Source organism: Colobus angolensis, unplaced genomic scaffold, assembly GCF_000951035.1.
Source record: "Colobus angolensis palliatus isolate OR3802 unplaced genomic scaffold, Cang.pa_1.0 Scaffold131, whole genome shotgun sequence".
Lineage (NCBI taxonomy): Eukaryota > Metazoa > Chordata > Mammalia > Primates > Cercopithecidae > Colobus > Colobus angolensis.
Genome location: NW_012114364.1, coordinates 878,232 through 898,574, shown reverse-complemented (window position 1 = coordinate 898,574; position 20,343 = coordinate 878,232). Strand labels below are relative to the sequence as shown.

Here is a 20,343-nt window from a genome sequence, read left to right as displayed (position 1 = left end):
ACAAGTGCTTCTTAAATTTAAATTAAGAAATGAGTACAGAGTTACCTATTCATGATTTAGAACAGCATGAAAAATCAAAATAGTCTCCCATCTCTAAGCAAACTGTACATTGAGCATACTAAGTCATATCTTCACAGTCTTCAATCTTTTGTTATAAGATAAAAAGAAAAGGACAGATAACCATCTGTGTTAAAAGGGTTAACACAATGGTTTCAAAACCTTCATACAAGCAGCCAGATAGTGCCCATCTACCTCAATCACTGTCTGTGGTAACCAAAGCAAATAGATTTGAAAATACAAACCCACTTCAAGGTTAAATCAGTCTTCTAAGTTCTATCTCTACAAAAATTAAAATTAATAGGTAAACTCAACACAGGAAAGGGCATTAGGTTTTTCTCAACACTGGAGGAACATGTGAAGAAATAATGCTTACTAGTCAGGAAAATACTTCTAAAGTGTCACTACAGACTTGCTAGACTTGCTTTCCATTCAATTGGCTGTCCATCTATGTCTTCCAAATATCATATGCAAAGATCTTACCAGTCTCTTGAGAATGGACAGTTTGTTCTACATGTATAGATGGCAGTTGGCACTGGGGTGGTGTTTGTGTACTTGCTGTGGTAAAACTTTGATTGTAGCCAGGTGAATAAGAGGATTCTTTTATTTCTTGTTCTTTCCGTGGAGGCAGAGGTGCATTAACATTAAATACCTTAAAAGACAAGGACACTCTGAGTCATTTGGGAAGTTTCAAAGAAAATTCTTAAGGGTGGTATCCAGAAAAATCGTACATTCAAAAACTTCTATTTTGCAGGCAAAGGACTTGAATAGACATCTCTCCAAAGAAGATAAATGGCAAATAAGCACATGAAAACATGCTCATCATCATTAGGGAAATGTAAACCCAAACCATAATGCAATACAAATTTTATACCCATTAGGAGGGCTATTATCAAAAAGACAGAAAATAAGTGTTGGCAAGGATGCGGAGGAACTGGAACCCTCATGCATTGCCAGTGGGAATGCAAAATGGCGCAGCCACCCTATGGAAAACAGTATGCTGTCTCCTCAAAAAGTATAGAATTAACATATGATCCACTAATTCCATCTCTAGGTATATACCCCAAATAACTGAAAGCAGGACTCAAACAGATATTTATACACCGATGTTCATAGCAGCATTATTCAGAAGAATAGCTCAAAGGTACAAACAACTCAGCTTCCCAACAGATGAATGAATAAGCGAAATGAAGTACATACATAAAATGGATTATTCAGCCATATAAAATTGAAATTCTGATACACTCTATAACGTGAATGAACTCTGAAAACATTCTGCAAAGTGCAGTAAGCCAGATACAAGAGGAAAAATGTTGTAGGATACCACTTATATGAGGTAGAATAGGTAAATTCATAGAAACGAAGTAGAATAGAGATTAGCAGAGCTGTGGAGGGGGTTACAAATAAATAGAAGTTATTGTTTAATGGATACTGAGTTTCTGTTTGGAATAATGACAAAGTTCTAAAAGCAGTGATGATGATTGCACATTATGAATATACTATTATAATACCACTGAATTGTATACTTTAAAAAGGTTAAAATGGTAAATATTGTTACACATATTTTACCACAGTAAAACACACAACAAAAAAACACTCCTACTTGATTCCTGACAGAATTTACACCTAAGAGCAAAAGTTAATCTTCCTGCTACTATGCTATCATAATAATGCTTACTGAGAATAAAAGCTATAAGGGAAAGGGGTCTTTTTTCAAAAACTAAAGATGAACGAAATATTTCACCGTTTACTGAATGTTTACCATGTGGCAAGCAATGATCTGTCCTTCTATGACTCTCTAGCTCCCTGATTCTGCTCCATTTTTCCTTACATCACACAGCACCTAATATACAGGTATCTGTCTCCCCGGCCCTCCTACCTCCATAATAAAATGTTAAGTTTCCTGAGCATATTTTACTTTTTTTCACTGCTACAACCTCAGTGATGAAGAACAGTGCCTGGTTTTGTAACTATTCTTTAATCAATAAATGGGTAAGAACCAATGTGTACTGGGTAGGATTCAAACAGGGAGATAAAACAGATGGGCATGAGCAAAAGGTATTGTGATAAGAATATATAAGGCAAGCCCAGAGGACCAGTGTGGCAGGTATACCAGACTTGAAAAGGTACTGAGTATCAGAGGACTAAATTTCATTCTGTAATGGAACACTGCTTGCTTTTAATTAGACAAAAGTAAAGGTAAAACCAATGTGGCTATCCTGTGCAGGATGAACTGACAGGAAAAGACTGAAAGCAAGAAAACTATTCTGTCTAGAAATAAGATACTCTAAGTGATAAGGTGAGTGAATTCAACTGTCTGGACTCACCAGCCAATCTCCCCGGGTGATGCCTGCTTTCCATGCTACTCCACTGGCCCCACTACCACCATCAAAGTGCTTGGAGTGGGACACTAAGCACCAACAGGAAGGGTACTTATTGGCTCACTAAGGCTTTCTTCCCCCCGAAGAACTGTTTTAGACTAGTCTGTGTTTAGAGAATAAACATACCAAACTAGCTGTAATATTATTAAAAAAAAAAAAAAAGCCTTAACTACAATTTGTAGAAAAATACATAACTCAAAACACCACACAAATCTGAACAAATCTCCAAAAACCATCTTGAGATCAGGATAAAATAAAATGAAAGTTTCAGCAATGACAGAACACCCAAGTATGTGTCCGGTATTTCAGGTTACTGATGTTAGGGAATAACACTAGTACTGATATTAGTAATGGTTAGTATTATTAAGCTGTTGCTAGAAATTCTGTTTCTCACCCATACATTGTGTTTGTTTAATACGGGTCCTCAACTTTGCCTGCTACTAATTCTGAAAGAGGGAATAATGTTCTGATAAAACACCCATTTAAAATTATAGAGCCTGCGGATTTCCTACTCTTCTACCACAACATCATTGCCATTGGCCAAATATAATTCTATGAACTCAAATAAATTTTACAAAAGGCAAATTTTTCACATAGTACCCAATAATTATGTAAGAGAAATAATGGCTTTTAACAGGAATAATGAACTGCAATCATCATTCATGTTTCATACTCACTGTCTGCATGGCTTGAAAGGGTGCTGTGTTAATGGTTACTGAACTACTACTTGCTGGAGGTGACTGGAGGCCCTGTTCAGAGCCCTTTGCCATGGGAGGATTTGGAGAAGCTAGTGAAGACGGTTGCTTGCCTGGGGGAATTGCTGCCTGGGGAGGAGAAATGCAGCATCAGCCAATCACCTGCCATATAACAAGCAGTTAACTTACTCTAAAACCCAAACTGGCATAAGTCAGCAAGTTCTTTAGGATGATATTTGGACACAGGAATGCAAAAGAATAGCTTTTGCTTACAACTTCAAATCTCAGCTGCTGAGGATGCATACCAGTATTTGCTTTGCACAGTTTGCTGACTAAGTGAAATAGTCTTACCAATAATCAGTCTAACAGATGAGGGGCTGAACTTTTTTTATGCACCTCGTTCTTTTCAAACCCTGAAATGGTAATTTCCGGTTAAGAACCTAATATTATTTAAAATTTATACATCAGAATTGGATTTAAGAAAAAACTTGGGTTAGTTGTTTAGTGTTAATTTTTCTCTATTCTAAAGACTTATTAGTGGGTTTCTAAGTCAGCTACCTAAAACAGAAAACAACTCTGATCTGATTTAAGTAATCCTTACTTAAGGAAGCCCCAAGTTCTTGACATAACAGATTATAAATCAAAAGGCTTAAAAAAATACCAAAAACCAATCTCAACTAGACTGTGAGGCAGACAGCTATGAGTTACTTGGTAACAATCACTTCTTCCTCTTCTTAAAATGAGGAATGAGTTAATTTAAATTCAGATCAAGTCAGCACCATAAAAACTAAGGATTATCTATATTTTCTTATATTCTATAATGAATACATATTCTTGTATAATAGTTAACAAAAAATACCTGATAGTTGCTAAATTACCCCTCAAAATTCATCCTACTATGTCCATCTTAAGAATTTACTCAAACTTAGTAAAAACTGTAACTTAGAATTGAAATTGAAAGCACAAACATAATACCGTTAAAATGCCTTTTTTTTTTTTTTTGAGACAGTGTCTCACTTTGTCACCCAGGCTAAAGTGCAGTGGCACACAATCTCTGCAAACTCCGCCTCCCAGGTTCAAGCAATTCTCCGGCCTCAGCCTCCTGAGTACCTGGGACTAGAGGCACGCGCCACCGTGCACAGCTAATTTTTGTATTTTTAGGAGAGACGGGGCTTCACCATGTTGGCCAGGCTGGTCTTGAACTCCTGACCTCAAGTGATCCACCTGCCTTGGCCTCTCAAAGCGCTGGGATTGCAGGCGTGAGCCACTGCACCTGACCCAAAATATTTTTGACAAAGTTAGCCAAAATAAGATTGTAACTCATTCCAACTCAGTAAGTACTAATATTAAAAATATAAAGCTATTGAGCTTTCAGTTATACAAATAAGAAACTTTTCTCCTAAAAGTCCTCCAGTGTAAATATAGTGAGAAATTTGACTTAATGCTACCTACACTTTTCATTATTTTAGATTAAAAATTGGCATTTATTGCACTAGATAAGGCAATACCATATTAAATCTATTTATAGGGCAAAGCCACAATAAAGTTATCTGTATAAGTTCTAAGATCACAGTATCTATAGAAAGCAATACATTAATAAAGTATAAATGGTACATCATTCAACTAATCACGCCTGTAATTCATCAGATAAACTGGTTCTGCTATTCTTTAAGACACAAAAGAAAGTAAGACAATTGGTCTTTTACCTCAGGAGTCTCTGAGGTCATAAACTCTGTTTCAGATCCAGAAGAAGCCTGATCGGTAGTAACCAAGCAAGCATTTGAGCTACAAGTAACTGGAGAAGAAGTAGCCTAGACACAGGAAAATACAAAACATTGTAAAAGGCACATTTTGTTCACTTTATATTTCTTGGGCCCTGGCCTTCCTAATATATTACTCTTACTGAACAGGCACATGTGTCAAGAAGCACTCTACTAAACACTTTACACATGTTAATATATTTAATCCTAATGGTAATCTGTGAGGTAGGTACTATTCTCATTTTATTGACAATGAAGCAGTGACAAAGAAAGGTTAAGAAATTTGCCCAAGATCATACTACAATTAAGTGGCAGAGCTGAGATTCAAACACAAGCAGCCTGCTACACTGCCTTTCCAGGCCTGGTCACCAAAACTACACATCTCATCCCATTTTCACTGATTCTTGGCCCTGCAGTAGATAACATCCATGGGAAGGTGAGCTCTGGGCATATTTAACACTGTAGGCACAGCTCTGCCAGAGATCATAGTTAACTATGCTTTCATGCTAAGTGCTATCAGCGTCCTAAAAAGGCAGGCTAAAGCATAAACAGAAAGAATAAGCTCTACATAAATCAGAATGGCACCAAAAATGCCAGTGAAAAATCAAAGCTGATAGCATATGTAAAATAAAAATTGGGAGAAAGTACATTAGGAACAAAAGTTGTGACAACTGTAACCAACAGAAAATGAAAAGAGTGGCTAGGAAAGAATTCTATCACGCAACAGGTATTCAAAAATAGCAGAGAGACACCCATAAAAATCTGGCAAGAGCAAGGTCTAAAGTTTCAGTGAATCCACTCCTTTTATCTAAATGCTTCTATGTGGTTCTGAGGACCCCAAGTAATAAAATAGGTGAACTGGAAACTAATGAAGGGTAACAAAACAGAGAAATTATGTTTCAGTGACCTTCTTGAAGGAGGCATCATGATATGTTGCTTTTTAGGAAGGAGACTGGGGATTAAGTTTCAAGATCTTATGGAAAAAAATATTGAAAATCCTTTAGAACATCTTATATTACCCAAATAAATAGGCCTAACTTAGATCTGGCCAAAATATTAGAACCATTATGAGATTAGAGTGTTTCTAAAACTAGGTCTTTCTTCTGGCTATGTCATTAAAGTAATGAGACAAGTGCCCAAGAAAAGTAGAACTGGCTGTTGTGGGGAAATAACTAACTCTGTTGCTAAGTGAAGATTCACAGACACTTAAGTTAAGGCATCTTAGGCCACTTGATAGTTAATCTTAAAATGGCTTGAATTTCAGTTAAAAGGTTCATTTAATAACAAAGACATTTATATTAGTATTTATTTAGAAGTGATGGCAGTTCCTGCTTCCAAATTAGTGCTTTTTAAGTAGACCAGTTGGAGGTGGGTTATTGGTAAATAAACATGATGTTTGAAACCAATGTTCTAAAAAATGGGTATGAAGATTCAACCAGGAAGTTTTTAAAAATATAGGTAACACCCTAGAAAATTCTGCTCTAACAGGTCTAAGGTCTTATCTAGAAATGTATACCTTATTAAAGTGACCAGGGGCTTCCGATGCAGCCATCCCACAGCCTCCACCAGAGAACTACTGAACTAGACCAGTGCTTTTCAAAAAATTTGTCAATTGAAAGCCTTATGGAGAACCCTAAACAGCTGGAACAGATAAAATTTAACTGCTTTAGTAAAAGCAGTGAGTGAATTGGAGGAAAGTAGGAAAAACCTCAATATACCCTGCTCAATAAACACAGTTTGAAAATTAAGGCTGGGTGCAGCGGCTCACACCTGTAATCCCAGCACTTTGAGAGGCTGAGGTGTGTGGATCATGAGGTCAGGAGTTCAAGATCAGCCTGGCCAAGATGGTGAAACCCCATCTCTACTGAAAATACAAAAAAATTAGGCAGGTGTGGTGGTGGGCGCCTGTAATCCTAGCTACTTGGGAGGCTGAGGCAGAGAACTGCTTGAACCCATGAGGCAGAAGTAGCAGTGAGATGAGATCATGCCACTGCACTCCAGCCTGGGTGACAGAGCAAGACTCTGTCTCAATAAAAAAAATTAAAAAAAAAAATAATTTCTTTCTTCAGACACTTTACTATGTTAATAAACTAAATGACTTAAGTAGCTCAAGAGAACATAATATTCTTAGACAAGGTACCCTCTGATTTCTTCAGGCTTGCTCTCTCCTTGCTAAAGTCAGCAAACCTGTATTAGATGTTTTCAGCATAGTCATCAGGGAATCATTTTAGGACAAGTTGTATTTAATCTACTAAACTAGATATGCTTAGAATACTTTCAATAATTTCATTAGGTACATTAGAATCAGTAAGTCTGATTATTCTTTCCAAAGCAAGAGCTTCTTCCTTGACTAATAAAGAATAAAAGATTAATTTGGAAAGTTACCTGTAATGGCTCTTGAAGAAAATCACTTTGACTGGACAGATTTTGTTCTTTAGATGCTGCAAGGAGTAAAACAAACAGTAACTATTGAGGGAAGACAAAAGCTTATGCATATCAACTAGGAGGAAACTAAAGCTTACACTTCACAAAAAAAGGTATTAGCTGGAAGGACTAGGTTTCAAGTTCATTATGCACTTTCTATTAAGAGTTTTAAAAAGAGAGAACTGTAGAAGAATAGAAAATACTAGTTCCATCGGTGACACAGAGTGATGTTCTAAGGTTAAATGGGCAAAAGTAGCATTTCAAGACTTCCAAAAGAAAAGAACTAAGACATTAAAAAATAACTGATAATAGTGATCTGGAGGATAAGACCCGAGCTACCATGCATAGTAATTAACTGATTAAGTTTCACAAATTTCAAAGTCAATCTTATCTGGATCATCTATTCAGTTTTTTTCTCATTATATATATTAATATACTTTTCAATTATATAGTTTGTTTCTTCTTGTTAATATTCATCACTTTTATTAATTACTCTCTATTTACTCTTACTTCACCCAGGAATTGCTGCACCAATCTTCAAGCTGGTGTATACTGCTCACTACAGCTGGACTAGCTTTATGTCATTCCTCTCTGGAGAAAAACAAATGTGGAGCAAAAAGCCTAAGCTTTGAAGCATTGGGCCAGATTCTAACGTAGGCTCCTTTGTTAGTTACTGTGTTAATCACCGTTCTACACTTCATTGTGGTAATCGCACCGTAGTTAAGACCTAAAAGCCTCAACACTAGATTTAGAGTCCAAAGGAGTCAAGCAAGTTCTGGTCAGAATTCACTCCAACAACAACATAAATTACAAAAACAGCTATTGAGTATTTCCATTCACCCATCCAGAGCCTTTCTCCAAAAAGTGAAAACAAGTCAGTTAAGTACACTAATGTCCTAACGGTAATTTACCCATGTATAACTGGTAACAGATATATACAGTTAGAATAAATTAATATACCAACATATTAGGACATCTAAAATAAAATCATTTGAAAAGACAACAACAACAACAACAAACAGCTGTTAGCTCAAGACGTTTGTTCCAAGTCTTTAGAATGATTACATACCTACGGGGCTACCTGGAGTAACTGAAGGCGGTTGTGATGATGGAATTGCACTTGAAGGTTTGTCAAAGTCCAGAACAGACTCCTAAAGATACAATTTTAAATAGAGTAGAAACAGAGATTACTCATTTAAAAGCTATTACCATTAAATTATTCATGATGCTGCCTATAGTCTATTAGCTACAGATACCTAGCTAAAGCTATAGGTATCTGGCTAATCACTATCTCAGGATGCCAAAAATAGTCTCCATAGAAAAAGAAATTAAGAATTAAAATCTAAAGTAACTGCTATACCTTAAGGCTGTGTAGAGTGCTAAACCCACAAGAGTAGGCTGTGCGCAGTGGCTCACACCTGCAACCCCAGCACTTTGGGAGGCTTAGGTAGGAGGATTGCCTGAGCTCAGGAGTTCGAGACCAGCATGGGCACAAAGTGAGACCTTGATGCTACTAAAAATTTTTTGAAGAATTAGCTAGGCATGGTGATATGTGCCTGTAGGCCCAGATGCTCAGGAGGCTGAGACAAGAGGATTGCTTGAGCCCAGGAGTTCAAGGCTGCACTGAGCTTTGATCACACCACTGCACCCCAACCTCGGCCAGCAGAGTGAGACCCTGTCTTTAAACAAAACAAAACAAAACAACTACAATAGTAAATCTAAGGACTAAGTTGGAGAAGAAATTCTTGACCTTACTAAGGTCCTACACATAGCCATCAATCCTAGTCTAATCAGAACCCCCATTTTTATTACACCCAACCAAAGAGCACCTATTTATCTCAACCATTTACTAGCTCATGCTGTTGAAACACTTCCATGATGCAAAATCACTCTCTTCTGCCTATCTCGGTTCTCCCAGAAAAGTTTCCAGTATTTTGCACACTTAAGCTACACACTTGCAGGGAGCATTTTAGTTCTTTCATCTTCAAGTAATCTGATGGTATAGGCAATTCCTACATTTTGCAAATAAGTGTTAAAGGTCAATTAAACAGCTGGTAAATAACAGAATTTAAACCCATGTCTATATTCAAAGCTCAGGACCTTTTACTAAACAAAAATACTTATTTGACTACTTTAGCCCTCAGTAATCTCATACTATTCTCAAATTCTGTGTATCTCACAACATAAACATATTGTATAACACAATTTATCATTTAACTGTTGATTTAACATAAATTTACAATCTTCTACAACTGGAATATAAATTCCTTGAAGGCAATGAATGTCTTATTTTCTATATCTATACTACAACGGTACCTAACAATACCAAGCATAGAGTAGGTTCTCACAGTTCTCAGTACTGATGATCTGTAGCAGTAATGATACTTGTGCAAGTTAAGCTTTTCACATGCTTACTTCATTTTTTTTTTGTTCTAACAAACTTAGGAAGTAGGAACAATAATCCTCTTTTTTCAAATAAAGAAACTGAGGCAGAATCAAGTAATTTGCCTAAACTCTAGGCTAGGAGAGCTAGGAGGCAGCAGAGCCAGGACTTGACAGAATAATCAATGCTCTTAACAATAATTTCACTGTAATGTTTCCAATTAGAATCCCCATGAATATCATTTAAGATTTTGTAAATGACTCATACTTGCATAAAGTTACAAGTTCCTTGAATCTGGGTCATCAGATCCTGCAGTTTTTCTTTCCTCAATACTGGATCCTTCGGAAGGGTAGAGGAAGAACCTACAGGCTGATGCATAGGCTTAGGCACCTACAAGATAAACCCATAATATGTAAGAGTGAAATTCAAATTCAAGAGCCTAGTCTAGGAAACAGCTTATCACTACATCTTAAAGGAAAAGAAAAAACAGCAATGTTCATTTATCACAGATAAAGAATTTTCTCATAAATACTGTTTCTAAATGAGCAAACTTTAAACAGATTTTTCCCCTTCACAATTTTCATGGAACTCTTTCTAAAACACAAAATTAAGATCCAGCAGAACCTCCTTGTTAAGAGTGTTTTCATTATGGACACAAGTTACCATATGTCCTCTAGTATAAGACACCAATGACTATGAGACATACCAATGATTTTTTTTCCAGGGCAAAAATTACTACTACCACATTAAATATGCATCCCATTTTTAAGATGTATCTGATTTCAGAAATCAAAATGTAAATACATATATACATGCACACACACACATACCCTAAAATTGAGGGGGATACACTATATTTTGTTATAAAGTAAGTACACTCTTGGGGGCTACTGATATTCATCCTAAATTGCTTAAAATTGCTACACATCCTGAATTAGACCAATTTACAGTTACTTTTTAAAGCTGTCAACATGCCAGTCTCCACTAGCTCCTCTTCTCCACCTTCTAATTCTCAAAGAAGATACACAGCTAAGTTTGTCAAAGGTACCAGATAAAATAGAGTTAAGAGACCATAAGTGAATACATACGAGACTCTTTTAGGAGGAAGGTTTGAACATTAGTGATTAATTTCACGTTATCTAGTCTTTTGGCTTTGAACTCTACTCTGCATTTGACTGTACTTAGTCAATATTCTAGACAGCTCAGATTCCAAGAAAGACAGAAAAATACTATATTACACACAGAAGTATCCTCTCCTCTCAGTAAATGAAAAACCCTGCAACTTCAATATAATGCTATCTGTGCCACAAAAGCAAATTAAATATGTTTTGACCTTTCCAAATATGCAACCCTGATTTTAAATGCAATTCATCAAATAGCATGATAATATTCTGGTATGATAAAAGTTCTGCATTGCTATACCTACCGGAATTTTAAACCACGTTTTTAAAAGCAGCTGTATTGAGATATTAAGTTGGGTTTTAAAATATGTTTTTCAAAATAGTTATATTACAGTTATGGTTGTGCGACATTTGGTTAATAAAATAAAGCTGCTAATCTTCCGCAGGGTCAGGAAGAAGCTAAAATTAATATTAGCAACTTGAAAGGAGAAAGGAGAGCAAAACAGCCACATAACTCTAAAATTTTGTTTCCATAGCAGAATTAAGCCAAGGGTAATTTACTTATAAAATGCAATGCTTTGCTTTCCCCAAGCAAAATGTTTTTCACATTATTAGAGGGCCAATGGTTTATCAGAAAGCCTTTAGCTAAAATGGCACAAAAGTGCAAGGAAGACTACTCCACAGAGATAAGAGATCAGTGGAAGCACAAGTTCATACATCTCAGCAAATGAGGTGGTAACAAGTTTACGTTATAAATAGTAGTAAATAAATAATTTACAATAAAAGGCAACCCTAACATAGTACTATACCTAAGAATTATTCAATGTAAGTATTATCTACCTGAAATAGGTTATTTATGCTTAAAAGAATGTGGCCTTATATTTTAACTGAATCTTGTACTCCAAAACCTAACTACAAAATATTTAATGCCAACACTCTTCCTACCTTTGGAAAAATTCTCATTTTGAAATGGAAATAGAGAACTAATTCAAACTCTTCCCCCAATACTGAAGTATCTGCAATCACCCTAAACCACCTTCATAAACACCTGGGCTAAACTGAGTGACCATAAAGGAGTAGAAGAGAAGCAAGATAATATAGAAAAATATAACTTGTCAGAAAAAGTTATTCATATAGCAGGCAAATGACAACAAACGAAATACAGTATCTCCCATCCTGTGACAAGCATTTACATTACTCACTTGTTCACACTATGGTCTTGTCTAAACTATCTACTATTTTCATATCATGTTATGTTGTTAAAATTTTGGCATTAAAACAACATTTTATAATTGCAGAAATTTCATCTCAGATTAGGTTCAAAGACAGACTAGATTAACTCCCAGTTTTCAAGGGAAAATAATAAATCTACCCACTAAAGAGGGTGAAATATTTTATACATTAACTTCACATGGGTTTTGAAGAGAACTAAGGCTGGGAGCAATGGCTCACGCCTGTAATCTCAAGCACTTTGGGAGGGTGAGGTGGGTGGATCACGAGATCAGGAGATACAGGCCATCCTGGCTAACAAGGTGAAACCTCGTCTCTACTAAAAATACAAAAAATTAGCCAGGCATGGTGGCATGCATCTGTAGTCCCAGCTACTCAGGAGGCTGAGGCAGGAGAATCGCCTGAACTCAGGAGGCGAAGGTTGTGCCACTGCACTCCAGTCGCGGTGACAGAGTGATTCTCCATCTCCAAAAAAAAAAAAGAGAGAGAACTAAAAAGTCATTACCACAACACCTTATTTATGCCTACACTGACAGAAGCAGAATGATACAGATCAACTCACATCTTTGGGTTCTGTGTTAAATTTCCTGGGCAGGAGCTGGTCATTTGGTATGAGGCTTGCTGTAGCTACTCCCCAGGACTTTGGAGAAATCTGTGACTGTGATGTTAAAGAGTGTTTCTGACTCTCAACATTGTTTTCCCAGGATTTTGGAGTCTCTGGCTGTTTTGAATCCTGTTCTTCACACATGGGAGTGGTCCATGACTTGGTGGTGTTCTGTTCACTCTGCACGGAAGGTGTCCAAGACTTTGGAGTTTGCTTCTTTGGATCTTGTTCTTTCTGCAGCTGAGCTGGCCACAGCTTTGGTGTCTCCTGCTTCTTTTGTTCCTCTTGAACATATCCTGCTTTGGATTTAGGTGTTTCTTGCTTCCACTGGCTAGGAGATGGCTTGGATTTGGAGATCTCCTGCTTCTTCTGCTCTTCTGGCAGAGTAGACCTGAGTTTTGAGGTGTCTTGTTTCCTCTGTTCTAAGGAAACGGCAGGCTTGGATACCTCCTGGTGCTTACCAGGAGACTCCCAGGACTTAAAGGATTCCTGTTTCTTCTCTTGACCATCTGGTTCAGTAAGCATATCCCAGCGTTTTGGGAGATTTGGTTTTCTAGCATAATCTGCTTCCCAAGGTTGCTCTTCGCCTTGTTTGTTTGAATAATCTACTTCTGTCATATAGCGTCTGTTAAGAAACTAGATAAAGAAACAATGCACTTAAGTCACAAAATTCATAGAAGACCTTGAAGGGAATATTCAACCCTATTAGTATCATTATGTCCATTGATCTAAGTTCTTGCACTAATATGAAATTTCTGTCCTTATTCTACTTGAAAAGACTTTCCTACTTCTCTTTCCTACTTTTCTGTCCATTCTTTTTTCCTCAATTAACAGAAATACAGACTTCGCTACTTCAAAAGTAGCAATTTCTGTTTGACTTGCCTAAGACTGGCAACAACTGCTTGACTCGGACTCTTCTACCAAGGCTGTTCTGCCTTTGCCAGCCTTAGGACCCTCCTCCCGACGTGACTCCCTCAAACATTAAAAGGCAGAGGATAGTTCAACTTCGAAGTTAAATTATGTAACCTTAAACCTTACTTTCCTAAGCTACCAGTGTTTTATTTATTTCCCCTATACATCAATTATACTGTTTTTGAATCTCCCATTCTTTTCAGCTTCCCATGAATTTCAATGTCACTTCAGAGAGAAAACAAATACCCTTTTCTGCTACCAATGTGAGTAAATTCTGGAGACGGCAAAGTCCTGTGCATCTTAAAGTTCCTCTAACACAGGAGCCAAAAATAGCTAACACTTGGGCAGTCAGTGTGCCAGGTCAAATTCTAAGTAATATAGAATTTAGATCAACCTCTTTAATCCTCACAATAATCCCATGAATTAGTCATTATCATTATCCCTATTTTACATATGAGGAATAACAGACACAGCTGGATCAGACTTCTTGCCCAAAGTCCCTAAGCTAGTAAACTGCGGAACCAGGGTTTAAGCTCGGGCAGTCTGGCTCCAGAGCCTTAGCTTCCAACCACAACCCTATACAAAAGGCTGAAAAATCAACATCAGCAAATTGTCCTTCAGTATCTTACCTCTTGTGGTTGTATCTCTGGCTGGGCAAATTCCATTAGAGACTCTGGGATGATAAAAAGAATTCGAATAAACACTACGGGAACTATAAGTTTTTAGACAGATTACAACTATAATTCATTCTAGAAACATATTTCAGAAGACTCATAACAGAAAAAGGGCAATACAATCAAGTATATTGATGGCAAGAGGAATTCTATTGCTTGTTAGTCCAAAGCATGTGGTCTGAGGCTAGTTCAAACTAGTAGCTCTCCTTATGTAAGACACTTCACAAAAGTCAAGTTTCGGCTTAAAACTGATATCTGAAAATAAGACTATTTTCTCTTACCCTAAAACACAGTTTTTTTCAAGTTAGCATTATAGCTCATGTCCCGTGGGGTAAAAATTGGTCATCTCAGCTTGAAATAGAGCCCTTAAAAACTTCTTACGGCCGGGCGCGGTGGCTCAAGCCTGTAATCCCAGCACTTTGGGAGGCCAAGACGGGCGGATCACGAGCTCAGGAGATCGAGACCATCCTGGCTAACATGATGAAACCCCGTCTCTACCAAAAAATACAAAAAACTAGCCAGGCGAGGTGGCGGGCGCCTGTAATCCCAGCTACTCGGGAGGCTGAGGCGGGAGAATGACCTGGGAGGCGGAGCTTGCAGTGAGCTGAGATCCGGCCACTGCACTCCAGCCTGGGCGACAGAGCGAGACTCCGTTTCAAAAAAAAAAAACTTCTTACAAGCCAGTTTAAGGTTAGGAGGGGATAAGAGTGTGGAGATACTTAAGCACTGGACTTTGTATTAAGAACTAAGGGGAAATAAACATAGAAAATGGTTTGACTCTTGCTTATGGCTACCAGAACCCTGCCTGGACTACCTCCTTAGAAGAGATAGTTAATAAATCCAAGTTTGGTAAACAAAAGCAAAAGTGCCATTTGCTCAAAATATTTGTTCCCCAGGCAAATGGTAATTTTAAAAGTATATTTTCTTTACTGACTTCAGCACTTTTTTCTCCTGAATTGATATTTCAACCTTAGGTTAATTACATCCTCATTCTACTACACTATTGGATTCTACCATAACTTTCATTGTAAACAATTTTAAACAGAATTATCCCACTAGTAGTTTAACAGAGAAGTTTACTGAAATTCCATAAATGCCTCCTTTTAACCAATGTATTCTTGTGGGAAAAAGTACAAACTAATATTTCTAATAAGGTTCACTCTGTAAATTATGGTGATAAAGCCTACAGATGTTTTATAAACCTAGGTTTATACTGCGGTAAGTAAAGGTTTCCATGCATGTAGAACCTTACAAATTAAAATAAGGCAATCATTGTACAATATGTGACTCATTTGGGGTATTAAAAAATGCAACCACTTTAAGGATTTTCAGAGGTCACAACAAACCTGACTCTTTGACGGATTCAGTCTTCGATAATTGTGTTTTTTTCTCTGATTGTATTAGCATTTCATCCTCCAGTGGTACTTCCTTTTCCTTGGCATTTTTGGGAACTGGGATACTTTCAAAGTAGCCTGAGTTCAGCAATTTAGACAGTAGATCTTTCAAGTGTTTGTCTAAGAAAGAGTGATTAAGACTTAGTTGTCACATGACCTCACTGAAAATTACTGGGAAGTCCTAATTTTATCCTAGTTGTAGTACACCGTTACAACAGTTTACATTGATGTACACAATGCATCGTTACAATAGTTTACAACAGTTTACATTTTCATGGTACTGACTGGAGAACTTATCAGTACCATGAAAAGTAAATATACAGTCCATCTTTATTTTATGCTGAATCAATACGAATTTTAACAAGATCAGAATCTCAAAAGTTCAGCAAGTCACTTTAGTTTCTCTGGACCTCCATTTCCACCATTTGAAAAATGACTAAAAATCAGAGACCCTAATCAAATATGTCACAAAAGCATACATCTATTCTCTGAGATGAGAAATAAGTCATTTTTCCTATCTGCTCCCAAGACATCACAACTAGCAACCACTCTATCTTCCCCAAGTAATTAAGGCTTTAGAGAAGTGAAAGTTCCTCAAAATCTATTAGGTTGGGTTAGAAAGTCCTATATTGGACAATCTCTATTAGATTACTAGTATTATTAATCTATTTTAGAAAACCCTATCTTGTACAAACTCTGAAGTATTTTTAAACTACAAAATTCCGTCATGAAGATTTTACTCAAGTTATGCTGTTTGTCATTCCTACCACCTGACCATTTGAGGATCAAGAAAAACCTTAAAATGATGCTGAAGTCACTACACTACAAATAGGTCTGAAGTCATTTTATTTGAATATCCGTTAAAAACATAATCCCAAACTAAGCAGTTTCCGTACTTCATTTGAGTATATTATTCCTTTCATAGGAGTACTATGACACAGATTTTATCTTTAAAAAAAAATCAGCTTTCAGTTATAATTTACAGTCAAAATTCTCCTATCTTAACTGTACAGTTTTAACAGATATTTAGTTGTCTTACCACCAGAATCATGATACGGAGGATTTTCATCAACCCAAAAAGTTCCTTACTACCCCTTTTGCAATTAATCTCCTCCCCTGACCCCCTGAAAACCAATAACCCGCTATCATTCCATTATGTCTTTTCTAGAATTTCATATAAGTGAAATCATACAATATATACTCATTTTATGTCTGGCTTCTTTCACTCAGCATAATTATTTTGAGATTCATCTATGTTGTTACATGTATCAATAGTTCTGTCCCTTTTTTATTGGTGAGTAGATTCCACCGTATGGGTATACAGTTTATCGATTTATCAGCTGAATAAAGCTAATATGAACATTCATGTACAAAGTACTTACATGAACACGTCTTCATTTATCTTAGGTACTAGAAGACCAATTGCTTCGTGTTATAAGTGTATGTTTCATTTTATTAAAATATTGCCAAACTATTTTCTAAACTCATTTTGCATTCTAAACAAGAAATAAACTTTTAATTTTTATTTAAGCTTGAATGAACTTAGAAATCTTAAGATAGTTATAGATACTTGGATTTTTTTTTTTTTCAACGAAGCAATCACTGGTAACAAAAATATTTACTACCTTCTAGTAAGTTTTCATTACTCTAAGCTAGTACACAAAGCTATGTACTTCATGTCCAGTCATTTGTATTTGGTCATTTGGCCAAAGTCTATTTAGCAAGCCAAAAGAACTCTCTTTCCACAGACCACTTCCGGATCAACAGGCAACAATGTTTCAATAGACTATAAAACCATTCATATATTCTTAGGCTGATCTAGTAGATAAGCCTCGATTATTAACACTGTGTGAACTTAAGATTCTTAAATAGAACAGGTACTACCGCACAGAATAGAAAACTGAACCCCAAAATGATCAAGCTAGTGTTGAAGCCAGCACTTAGCTCTATTTCCCAATCATATTGACTTGCCACTTCAAAACTCTCCCTGAATATCATTTTAGTGACTAGGGTTATACAATAGCTGCTTTTAACAGGACTAAACAAAGGGATCATTCTCCCAATGAATATACTATTGTCAGACATGTAAGTTCTGATGGACTGACACAGTTTAGACCCTCAATATCATACTAAACTTCTAGACATAAAGTTTAGTATTTACTGCATAAGTCCAGAGTAGAGAAAACTCACATGTCGTTCCTACCACTGCTTTCTCACTACCTTCCAAAAGGTCCCAAAAGTACAAGGATGACTGCTCCATCTGGTCTTCAACACTGACAAGGAAAAGCAGCAGCAGAACAAAGTGGCTTTAGAAGTACATATATATGGAGCAGCACAATTTATGCAATATAACCCATTAACAGACAAGACATTCAAATGTTAATTTTGTCTTTTTGCACTTTGGAAATAAAAAAATTGAAATGTATACACGGTGACTAAATGCCTGCTTGAGGATTTCAAATGTAAGAATTTTTCCTTAAAACAACTAAAATATGGATTTTACCAAATAAAACTATTAAAGAATAGACCAAAAAGAGTTTAAAACTGCCAATGCAGTATCATTAGTTCAGGCATATGCCCTAGATAAAAGAACACTGAAATAGAAATATTAAGAGCTGCATTTGACTTTAAAGAAAGCAGCTTCTTTAACAAATTATGTTTTGCTTACATTTCATATATTAAAGTGAAGCTACATTCCCTGAACCCACAAAAGCAAAGAAAGTAATGTATAGATGATGATGATGGAGTAGACTATCAGCATGAGAATTTAAAAATATATGGCTATACATAGGCAATTAAGAGTTCTATTAGGTTTCTCTCTGATCAGAGACTGACTTCTAGTAACTGTTGAAATCTGACTCTACTTTAGTATGGCTAACAAATACAAAGCTGGAATAGCCTGCATCTAACAAAGTAAGAGCAAAGCATCTGTCCCCTAGCTGATTTACTCCATCAAAACAAAAAGAGCAGTGGATCACTGTGAGGGAAAAAAATCAGACAGCCCCAATTTGCAGGCTTTGTATTTTAAACTATCAAATGTTATTTCTCACTAGTTATTCACAGCATAAGAAGAACACCAAATAATTCTTACTTTGAAAGTTTAATGATACTGGCCATGTTAAATATTATTTACCTCTACTTAAGTATAGCAGAAGTAAGAAGGCAACTCTGAAAAAATTATTTTAAAAGTTTTAGAAATAGATAATATAATATACTTGTACAGGATTAAAATTTGATGCTCAGACATCATTTTTTTAAAAATCAGTATTACAATAAAGAAGCATGTTAATGAGACCATTCAAATTCACTTTCCTTTCAGACAATCTGTCAACCCTGTCAGAGTCTGGGCCAGCCAAAGTTTCCATATTGAATCAAATTAATACTTTCTTAATTTCTCTCTCCCCCTCTCTAACACACGCACACACACACACTGCTAAAAAGCTAAAGTGTCAAGCGCTTCATTTCAGGAAAATCTTTTCATTAGCTTACCTCAGACTTTCATTTCTTTCAGGGCAGGTCAGTTTTGAAAACTTAATGAGGTAGTCAAGTTCTTTTGAAGGCAAATACACTGCACCATTCAAACCCCCTTTAAAGTCTTTTTGTACGTGTTCCTGTGTCAAGTTCTGCAATACATACTGAACTTGAAGTATAGTTCGAAGCTTTTTCTTCTCAGCCTCAAGTTTTAGCATGTGCTCCCTTCTCTGGGCCTTCTTCTGCGCTTTTAGTAGCTGTTAAAACAAACGGCTAATTAAGGGTAACAATTCTCTACCATCCCATATTAGAAATACGTGTTCTACAAAGTCTAAACCCAAATAGCTGAGATTAGATGATAAATCTCATGACTGTCAAACTATCAGTTTAGTCTGTCTCCTTTTTGAGCTAAAGAAGTCACTGAGTAATAAACTGGTTTGTCTCAGGTAACCGGAGCCAAGGGGGTCAAATATCTGACTCTCAAATCCAGGATATGTCTAGTTACTGCTAATATCACTATGATGAGCAGTGAAGTACCAATCACTGACATCCATATTCATTTCAACATTTTACTCTTTCGTGTTATGTATATCAGTCCTTTTTGGACCTTTTAGGATTTTTATTTTCATTTCATATTCCAAGGGAAAATATATTTGAACTAAAAAGGCCAATTTTCAATCAACCAAAGACGACTGGCTAAAGCATAAGGAACTGAAAAGCTAACGGACATAAAATGTCTTCCAAGTGTAATGCCAAAACTCAGCCACAGCAAACATGCTATTTTGTTTAAGAAGTAAAATTAAAAATTTTTTAAATAATAATTTGTGCTGTCAGTCTGGACCGAGCTATATCCTCCAATATTTAGCTGACAAAACAGATATAGAAAATAAATGGAGCTTAAGTTTTCCCTCAGGCCAGGCACAATGGTACACACCTGTAATCCTAGCCCTTTGGGAGGCCGAGGAGGGTGAATCACTTGACCCCAGGAATTCAAGACCAGCCTGGGCAACATGGCAAAACCCCATCTCTACAAAAAATACAAAAATTATCTGGGCATGGTGGTGTATGTCTGTAGTCTCAGCTACTCAGGAGGCTGTGGTAGACAGATAGCTTGAGCCCAGGAGGTCAAGGCTGCAGTGAGTGGTGACGGTGCCACTACATTCCAGCCTGGGCAACAAAGTGAGATCCTATCCCCCACCAAAAAAAAAAAAAAAAAGTTTCCCCTCCAACAATGTGT

General features: G+C 36.5%; 1 protein-coding gene across 6 annotated transcripts in view; it reads right to left on the bottom strand.

Moving 5' to 3' along the window:
* CAPRIN2 (caprin family member 2) overlaps positions 1–20,343 on the bottom strand; it is a 45,458-nt gene that overhangs the window by 6,747 nt on the left and 18,368 nt on the right. For 4 of the 6 annotated variants that reach the window (XM_011934093.1, XM_011934091.1, XM_011934092.1 and 1 more), the window contains 11 exons: positions 19,125–19,363; positions 17,826–17,908; positions 15,588–15,755; positions 14,197–14,240; positions 12,614–13,291; positions 9,968–10,090; positions 8,387–8,468; positions 7,279–7,334; positions 4,840–4,944; positions 3,116–3,262; positions 541–709 (listed from right to left, as the gene is read on the bottom strand). In XM_011934093.1, the coding sequence (XP_011789483.1) occupies positions 541–709; positions 3,116–3,262; positions 4,840–4,944; positions 7,279–7,334; positions 8,387–8,468; positions 9,968–10,090; positions 12,614–13,291; positions 14,197–14,240; positions 15,588–15,755; positions 17,826–17,908; positions 19,125–19,363 (1,894 nt within the window). The remainder of the gene's footprint in view (positions 1–540; positions 710–3,115; positions 3,263–4,839; positions 4,945–7,278; positions 7,335–8,386; positions 8,469–9,967; positions 10,091–12,613; positions 13,292–14,196; positions 14,241–15,587; positions 15,756–17,825; positions 17,909–19,124; positions 19,364–20,343) is intronic. The other 2 variants (XM_011934094.1, XM_011934096.1) reach the window with 2 other exon arrangements.